Below are 9,914 nucleotides of genomic sequence, written 5' to 3' on the forward strand. Positions count from 1 at the left end.
TTTTCATGTTAAAACATTTTGGGGTATATCTCTTTTCTACAGGTTTATGCCATGCTAAAAAATATAACCAATTCATTGCCTATTTTACTGACAAATAGCGCAGATAGTGTTTTTAATACATCAAAAATATTTCGGTTTGTTTTGGCAAGTGGAACAAGTTATATTCGTAAGTTGAATTATAATTACTGTAGTTGTTTTAAACAAAACAATTTTACAGTAGGTATTATTTTAAAGGATAAATGTTGAAGATAACTTTTAAAAGTCAAATTTTAACCTAAATATTTAATTTGTTTATTAAGTATAGAACAATAATGTACCTAGTGAAAACTGAAAACTGGTTTGTTATGGAATAAATCATTTTTGTATAATACGCTTTTTAAATTATAGACGAAGTATGTGGATGGAAATAATAGTATTCTAGTCTTCTATCACCTCATCGAGAACATTAAACTAAATTTTATATTTAATTGGACATTTTTTAGCTAAAATAAATAGAAAAAAAGATGTATAGGCGTTAAAAGGCAAATTTTTGATTAAGCTATTAGAAAATTAATTCGATTTATAGTTAGAAAAAAAATTAAAAAACTAATTATAAACACTTCTACAGTAGAGGCTTTGAATCTTTGCCTGGGGGGGAGGGGGCAATATTTTTGTATATAAACATACTCAAACTATAAAAAAAGTTAGTCAGCAAGTGTAAAATATAAATTAACAGTATATTTATAGTTTATACTATATAGTAATAATTTTGTTATCAGTTGATAATCAATTCGATTATAATATTATACATGTTGCATCAATAAAAAAATATAACAAAATATTGCATATACATGCCCACACATGCTTAAAGCGAAAAATTTACGAAAAATAAAGATTTTGTAGGCTACATCAGTGTCTAAATATTGTCTGGGACTAAAGCCCCCCCAAAAATCAACCCCTAAGTCCGCCTATGGTTGTACATGTGGAATCTGATTTTGCATCATGTCATTCCAACGGAATTCCTTTAATAATTCCACTTGTATAATTTACTTGTGCTATAAGACCGTCAGACCTAACATGTGTATGATGTGTGTTTACGTAGAGGTGTTTATCACCGCACCTAACCTAACTTTAGGTTAGTACACCATATAAACTCAAATGTAAAATTATTAGACACTATCTGCTTTTTATGTCGAAAAACTAACAAAATAAAATATGTAATTACAGACACTTACATCTTTTTTATTTATAGCTCTAGTTTTTTTCAATTGAAATGAAGTTCTTCTAACCTGTCTCCCTCCCTCTTCCATAGTATCAAACCTTGCATTTTCTTCAAGTTTTTCTGAATTTATCACACAATGGAAATTGTATACTATTTTAAAGATTATTTATCATAAACATTATTAAGTTCCTAAAACCAAAACAGCTTGCAAAATCCAAATTTTATGATTTGTCATTTATAAAAAAAATGTTTTGTACAGATTTTGTTTTACAAGATATTGATACACAGAAGATTTATCTCTAGTCTAACTTTCCGCTCTTAAGACTTTTAAAAATGAACCTTTTTTTTAAATTTTTGGATTTTTTTTTGTTATTTAAATTGTTTTGAAAAAAATTTTTTTAAAAAAAGGATGTCTTTTTGTGTTGTTGACCCAAGGGTTACTTTACATTGAACGGGGCGTAGTGTAATCGAAGAGGTTACAGGCCTAGTTCTGCTAGAGGTATTACTATTTAATAATGCCGTGTCAGCTCATTTAAACAATGAGCCAATCTATTTGGAAAATCCCACTATATTAGCAATTATGTTCCCACGTGTTAATTATATATTCACAAATAAAAAAATTTGAAAAAGAAATACATACGATATTTTAATATTTTGTCAGTCTAGGCAACTAGTTGGTTGGTTAAACTATAGTTTTTTTTTAAATGTATTAGTCTGAAACCACATAAGTACAATTTCAGAGCCATACCATAATAGACTCGCCATAGATCAAAATCGTAAGTACTAAAAATTATTTTATTTTACAGAGTGTCCTACAAACATCTGACAAATGAAATAACTTTTGTTCTTGTGATTATTTTTAAAATTTGATTTTTAAACTGAATTTTAACTCATTTTTACTATAAACACCACAGGTTCTATTACTCTTAACCGTTTTTATTTTATTCAATTTAAGATGGTCGACAACTAGTTTTGAATAATTACTAAAAAAGTTATATTTACTTGTACTCTTTTGTAAAAAGTGCATAATTTTGATACAACTCAACTAATGATAAAAAAAATTAAATGTATATTATATAAAAATGAGTATATTGTTTCTCATTTTTGAAACATTTCTTATCATTCATGATATATATAGACAAATATTATCAAGCGCAATATTATGTAGTGATTTTAACGCCCTACACACGTTTTCTCTTAAAATAGTTGATATATTGTAGTTTTTATTATTGGAACCCTGTTTGTTTGTGTTATATAATAATATTCAAATTTGTGTCATTATTGGTATTTTATAAAACTTCACCATTTCTTGAAACATAATCGGTAATGTATATATTTAAATAATTTTTGAAATAATTTGCTGAAAATTTTGACAAATAAAATGAACCACTCTACCTCCTGTCCTAAATCTAAACCTAACCAGTTTTGAATAAATGTTTTAAAAGTTATTTAAGTTCAACATTTTGGGTGCAAAATTAAAAATGTACGTTCAATTTAAATTAGGCATCTTAGACTCAATCAATAGAATAAGATTTATTGCATACATTTATTTCTATATAAATATGTATATATTTACAGTATTGTTTTATTGCAGAAAATGCAGACCCGTTTGATTTTGTTATTTGTCATATGCTTCAATACATTAAATCATAGTTTCCAACTACCATCTGATCATTCCGAAAAAATAAATGCATACACAACACCGTCCACATTGAACGACAAAAACTATGAGAATGAATTGGGAAAAAAACTTTTCAACATCAAAAGCAATACCAATAGTACCATATGGATAGGTAATATGATTGCTATGCATATGGACGGATTTGCACCGTTTTCTTCTGACAATCCAAAGTGTACTGAGGATGGAAAACTGTACAAGGAACACTTGGTCAATCAAGATTTGTGGGCCGTTCAAAGTAAGTATTATCAGGTATAATAACCTTCGTACATAAAAAAAAATTAAGTCATTTAAAAATTTTTAGAATCCTTGATACACAGCACATCTACATTACTGTGATACCATTTTTTTTATTCGTTCTCTTAGAAGTTTCCTTTGTTTATTTTAGTTTATAACGATAATAATCATTAAAAGTTTATGAATTATTTCAGTGTATGATTCTTCAGCAAAATATCCCGGCGGCCTTTTGTCTGGCATTGCATACGAAATGGGATATTATGATCAGTGTCTGAGAGCGCATTCAGAAGATTTAAATATTTACAGTGCGTATGTTTTGCCAAACGTTCAGTTTCAAATTCCTGCAGCAAATGACTATACGTCAGTAGTAAGACACAACGAAAGATCAGCTTGGAGAAATTTGAAAGTTAGTAAACATTTTTAAACAATTTATATAAGAACAGGCCCAACTACTTAGTAGACTTTTAACGCTCATACATAAACTATTTATTGACTGCAGCTAATATTTTTGGATCCTATGTATTAAATTATTGCTTGTAATAATTGTTTGTTTTAGAACGATGACAATTATTCAAGCCATAGCAAAAAAATCGTTAACATAAATTGGGCATTATGTATCCCGGACTCTTGTAGCGCTAAAGACGTACAAGCATCAATGGAAGAATTGTTGAAGCCTATTTTTCAACAATCTCATATTACAATCAAGGTTTCTGTTCATCCAGCTCTATACACATCTAAAAGAACATCTGATGCAAAACCCACTGATGGATACCTTATTTTTTTTTAGTAAATTGCTTTGTTACAATATATACGACTATATATTAAATAAAAATTAATTACTTTAAACAATATTTAAAATATTATAATAATACCAATATGTTCTTTTTAGCATGGTTGTGATACTGATCTTAACGTTAAATATAGTTGGGAGTTTGTACGAAACGAATATTATTGGTGATCAGCATTTTCATTGTTCTATTTTAAGTATGTTCTATAGCAAATATGAATAATTCAGTTATTGTAATGACTGTTTTAATCATTTTTTTTTTTGTTTTTTTAGAAAATATTTTATTGGCTTTTTCTATTAGAACAAGCATGGCAAGAGTGTTTAAAACACAAAACAAAAATGAGTCGGCTTCAACTGATGCACTAAAATTAATTTTTGCGATTTTTATACCCATAACACATAGAATTTATTTGGGCCGATATGTTGCAACAACCACTCCTTATTATATGGAAAACGTAATTTAAATGTTTTGTTTTTGTAATACTCTTACAGCAAAGTAATATAATATTTTAACAATACATTCATGCAAATGTGTTGCCATATTCTTAGATTTCTTATTCATAATGTATGATTATGCGTCGATATTAAATTAACAATTAATAATGCAATTATTCTTGATATGTTTCAGATAATGAGTAATGTTTGGACAACATGGTTGAATTCACCGGTTTGTGTGGAAGTATTTTTTGTAATTTCAGGGTTTATGATGTATATGTCTGTGATCAACAGATTAAATAAAGAAAGAGAATTAAAATTTTTCAATCTACTATTTTATAGATTGACAAGGTAAGATCATTTTAAGGTTAGAATCAACGATCGTTAATGTTAAGTTACATAAGATGGTTTTTTTTTAATGGGTTTACCATTCAAAAGTTAAAACACAGCAAAATTTAAAAGGCTGTATAATGTTGTTGTATATAAAATTAAGTAATTTTATTTATTGTATCGTGATGATTTTACTACTGTTTATTAAATGTTATTTATTACACATTTTTCAGACTTCTGCCAGCATACGTAATAGTTTATTTGCTTTACATGTGTGTTTTACCTCACATAGCAGATGGTCCAGTTTGGAAGTTATATACAATTTCGGATACCGAATTTTGTCGTAGAAATTTGTGGAAAAAATGTTTATTTATCGATACATACATTGACGGCGTTGAAGAAATAGTAATGCCATTTATAGAATAAATCAAAAATAATTATTTGCTACACAAATTTTGGAAAATGTTGACACCACTTGTTGTCAACAAGCTGTGACCAAACGATTAAAAAACAAATCCATAATATTTATGTTCTTAATCAATGAAAACTATTTTTCTAGTGTATGGGTTTTTCCTGGTATGTAATATGCGAAATACATTTTTACGCAATCGGAATAATTCTAACGTACGCAATATGGAAATGGAAAAAATTAGGAATTTGGATTTTAGGAATATTATTTGCAGCATCAATTTACATGCCAGCAAGGACGATTTATGCCAACCATTTGTCGACTGTAGTATCAGCAAAGTACTAGAATTAATATATTAAGGCAGTGAACTAACAAGTTTAATTTACCATTACAAAGCCTGAACATAGAAGAGCTTTCTGTTTGATCTGACTTATAATCATACTTATTTATAGGATACAGTTTTATAGCAATAGAGGTTCAATAAATTATTTTGTTTCAGCACAAAGAATTTTCGATCTCAGCCATTTTTCTTATTTGTATACATGAAGAGTCACCAAAGAATTACAACATACCTGATCGGAATAGCAGCCGCACTCATACTCAGAAAACTAAAAGAAAATGGTTTCAAAATATCCGTTGTGAGTATGCAAATACACTGCATATTTATAAGTATATTTTATAATACATTTTAAAAATAAAACACTTTTATTTCTAGCAAAGCAAGACGTTTGGTTCCATAATTTCTCTTATAATATTGGTGTTAAGTTTATATTCATCGACTTACTTTTTTTCACCTGAAATAAAGTACAACCCGTGGCATCACGTTTTATACTTTACTCTACAAAGGATCGTAGTTGCAATTTGTGTATCATATTTCATGGTCGCTAATGGATTATCTAGTTCTGGTACACAATTTTTGTTTATGATTTCTAATAATAATTCAACAGTTATTAAAAAATATAATATTATACAATTACTGAAGAAACGTATTATGTTTCAAATTATAAGATTTGTTACAATGTTATTTAATAATGATACTGCGAATAGTTTTATAATCAACTACGAAACCAATACTTTGTAAAAGGCAAATAATCTAAAAAAATACAGGGAGAAAATGAAAATTTTTAATGGTATTTATAGACTTAGAAAAGGCATATGATAAAGTTCCCACTGAGGTTTTGAGGTAAACGTTATAAAAGATAGAAGTGCCGAGGTTGTATGTGAAAGTAATAGAGAAAATGTATGAAGGGGCAAGTTCACGAATAAAAATTGTGTGGGGATAAATTGAAAGTTTTAGTGTAAAAATAGGTGCATCAAGATTGATCGTTAAGTCATTACTTGTACTCTTTTGTAATAGTCAAGATTACAAAAGATATATAGGGAGAGGTGCCATGGTGAATGATATTTGTGGATGAAGTAGTGTTAGTGGGGAAAAGGCCAGAATAAAGCGGAGTAAGAGTGAAGAGAAGCGCTTGAAGTAAAAGAACTGAGTGAGAAGGAGTAAAAGTAGACAGTCGTATTTGATTTTGGAGAAAGGTATATGGCATGCCAGGTAATGCAGATGGGGGATGATAAAGTGTGTGAGGTTAATAGGTTTAAGTTTATAGGATCGGTCGTACAAAAAAAAAGATGGGAGGACGTGAAAATTGAATTAATTGTGGACGGATGGATGGAGGGGAGCATCGTGTGTTTTGTGTGACAGGAGGATGCCTATTTGTTTGAAGTGTAAATTGTATAGGTCGGTAGTGAGGCCAACAATGTTACATGGATGGAAATGTTGGGCAGTAGATAAGAAAACTGAACAGAGAATGAGTGTAGCGGAGATGAGAATTTTTAAATGTATAAGCTGAGTTACTAGAAAGGATAGAATAAGAAATTAATACATCAGGGGAAGTCTAAGAGTTGCATCAATTTAAAAATAAATTAGAGAGAATAGGTTGAGATGGCTCGGTCGTGTTATAAGAAGAGAAGAGGCAGTGGCAGTGTGAGGTTCTATGAAGATGAATGTAGAGAGAAAAATAGGAAAAGGCAGACAAAAGATAATATGGATGGATGGAATATTGAATAATAAGTGAATAGTTTGGGTGATTAAACGAGATGTAGAAGACCGAGCTCAATGGATGTGCAGGACTAGGGTGGCCGACCCCATGTAGTTGGGAGTGTAAGGCGAAGATAAAGAAGAAGATGAAGGTGTTGTCATCACCTAACCTAACTTAATAGTATGTACCATGGAAAAGTAACGTGGCAATTTTAGAAAGAGGATAACGAAGAAGAAGAATAGATTTTAAAATCTTATCTTGGTCTTAACAATTAATAAAAAATTTATAATTTATTTGGGTAATTTTATTAAAACATTATTTATTTTATTCCTGTCAAAATATTATTTTTAAATCTAACTAAAAAATTAAGATATGACATTTTTTTTCTACTTATACTTTTAGATTCAAAATTCAAAGGTTCTATCAGCAAGAGCACTAATAGAAATTTTTTTTCTGTTATGGGAAAGCTCACTTACGGTCTATTTTTATGTCATATCTTTTTTATAACACAATCACTGTTTTCCAATAAAACACTTGTGGAATTCGACTTGTGGATTATGGTATGCTTTTAATTCTATTCAGTGAAACTTTTTATACCTAATGCAATAATATTCATACAATAGTAGATAATATATTTATATTTTCTCAAATTCAATGTTAGTAAATAAAATGTTAGAGACTTGTTTGTGTATTTTTAGATCCGATCTTCAATAAGTGATGTTGTATTAGGATTGTTTTGCAGTTTACTAATAGTTTTGTTCGTCGAAACCCCTTGTATTACGATTAGACATAATTTAGACAATTATTTTCAGGTAAGTTTTATTTGAAATATTTAAAAAAAAGTCTAAGATCGTATATTAATTTAAAAATGTTTTACACACATTTTTTTCAGGGTGTAAAAAAACAAAACATTTCCACCTCGCAGGAAAACGATAACAAAATGAAAAAACAATAAGTATCAGGTTTAGGTGGTCAAGTACACTTTTTAGCGATGAGAAGGCACTAACAGTACACCATATTAACTCAAATGTATAATTATGAGACACTATCTGCTTTTTATGTCGGAATACTAATAAAATAAACTGTGTATTACAATTATGATAAGTTGCTTATAGGTACATTTTGCGTAAAGGGTTTCTTAAAAAAATATTTTAGTTGTACTTAATTTTTATTGTTGTGTTTAGGTAAGGTGTTTTATAATAACTAATGTTTAACAAAATTGCTATTTAAGTACTTGAATTTTATTATATTATTATACATTAATCATTATTATGATAGACATATACATCTTTTTTGTTCATAGTTTAGTTTTTCTCAAGTTGAACTATGTTCTTCTAACCTGTCTCTTTCTCTCTTTTATAATTTTAAACCTTGAGTTTTCATCAAGTTTTTACTTACTTTATGACACAGTGTACATTGTATACTGTTTTCAAAATTATTAAAATTAGTTCCACATTTTGATTCCGATTTTTTGAAAATTGTTTTGGGACTTGAAAATTAGTAAATTTCACACACAGTTTTCTCGAACATTGACCATGTTCGAGAACCATCATGACGGATAAGCGCGTAAATGATGGAAACACGACAGGGGCACAGTTTAGGCAATCCTAGAAACACCCATGAAGGTGTATGTGTGACTCGACCGCCGTCAGTACAACGCCTTCTGTATTTTGTATCAAATTGTTTTCTAAAATTATTAAAAAAAAAATAAAACTCTTCCATGCATATCTATAAATGGTAGAAATGTTAAATACCAATGAAGATCATAGTAAATTTAATAATACTGTTAAAATTGTGATTTCAGTATTAGATCTGATATATTACTATACTTTTGGGTTGATCGTCTGTCTGTAATAACAGACACATAAACAACATAAAAAAATGTATGTCTGTTACCTGTTGATCAAGTTCAGGAGGTCAACTACACTTTTTGGTATAGTGAAGATACAAACAGTACACCGTATAAACTCAAATGTTAAATTATTAAACACTATCTGCTTATTATATTGAAAATCTAACAAAATAAAATATGTAATTACAGTAATAATTAGTTAATTATAGATAAATTTTGGGTAAAGGTGTTTTATAATAACTAATATTTAACAAAATTTGTATTTAAGTATTGAAATTAATTCCATTATTATACATTAATCATTATCATAATAGACACTTACATCTTTTTTATTCATAGCTCTAGTTTTTTTCAAGTGAAATGAAGTTCTTCTAACCTGTCTCCATCTCTCTTCCATAATATCAAACCTTGAATTTTCTTCAAGTTTTTCTGAATTTATCACACAATGGAAATTGTATACTATTTTAAACAATAATTTTTCATAAACATTAACTACAGAATGTAAAAAAACGGAATATTTCTAAATCACAGGAAACGATAATAAAGTAGCAATAAAATAAATATCAATTTCCTTTAGTGAAGTACACTTTTTAGCAAAGAAAAAATATAAATGAGGGCAGAACACCGTAGTAATTTTAATAAATTAATATTTGACTGCCTGGTTTTTTCCCTGTCGGAGCACTCGCTGTAATGCAATATACTGTATTTGGTTTGGACTTACTGTTTTTAATTTTCTATCCAAATATTTGCATCGTATTTTAATTATAGATAACCTCTACGTGTCCTTAAGATAATTTATGAGTTTAAGAAAATTATTCGCTGTTATAAATAATAAGAAATTAAGTTCTGTTAGAGGTATTACCATTTAATAATGCCGTGTCAGCTCATTTAAACAATGAGCCAATCTATTTGGAAAATCCCACTAAATTAGCAATTATGTTCCCAC

The 9,914-nt window shown here is 28.5% G+C and overlaps 1 protein-coding gene across 4 annotated transcripts in view; it reads left to right on the plus strand.

The window, feature by feature from the left end:
• Positions 1-1,860: 1,860 nt before the first annotated feature.
• LOC126840371 (nose resistant to fluoxetine protein 6-like) overlaps positions 1,861-9,914 on the plus strand; it is a 39,505-nt gene continuing 31,451 nt past the window's right edge. Inside the window, exons 1-14 of one of the 4 annotated variants that reach the window (XM_050576267.1) lie at positions 1,861-1,977; positions 2,796-3,117; positions 3,311-3,522; positions 3,673-3,902; positions 4,006-4,100; positions 4,177-4,358; positions 4,532-4,689; positions 4,902-5,073; positions 5,228-5,415; positions 5,577-5,715; positions 5,793-5,982; positions 7,519-7,676; positions 7,815-7,928; positions 8,009-8,327. In XM_050576267.1, coding sequence (XP_050432224.1) covers positions 2,799-3,117; positions 3,311-3,522; positions 3,673-3,902; positions 4,006-4,100; positions 4,177-4,358; positions 4,532-4,689; positions 4,902-5,073; positions 5,228-5,415; positions 5,577-5,715; positions 5,793-5,982; positions 7,519-7,676; positions 7,815-7,928; positions 8,009-8,071 — 2,220 coding nt within the window. In that variant the 5' untranslated portion in view covers positions 1,861-1,977; positions 2,796-2,798 and the 3' untranslated portion in view covers positions 8,072-8,327. Of the gene's footprint in view, positions 1,978-2,795; positions 3,118-3,310; positions 3,523-3,672; positions 3,903-4,005; positions 4,101-4,176; positions 4,359-4,531; positions 4,690-4,901; positions 5,074-5,227; positions 5,416-5,576; positions 5,716-5,792; positions 5,983-7,518; positions 7,677-7,814; positions 7,929-8,008; positions 8,328-9,914 lie in introns of those variants that run through there. The other 3 variants (XM_050576182.1, XM_050576094.1, XM_050576354.1) reach the window with 3 other exon arrangements.

Source organism: Adelges cooleyi, unplaced genomic scaffold, assembly GCF_023614345.1.
Source record: "Adelges cooleyi isolate 19-005CV unplaced genomic scaffold, UGA_ACOO_1.1 ACOO_flye_CR_arks_rails_tigmint_CR_PRNA_1, whole genome shotgun sequence".
In the NCBI taxonomy this organism is placed as follows: Eukaryota; Metazoa; Arthropoda; class Insecta; order Hemiptera; family Adelgidae; genus Adelges; species Adelges cooleyi.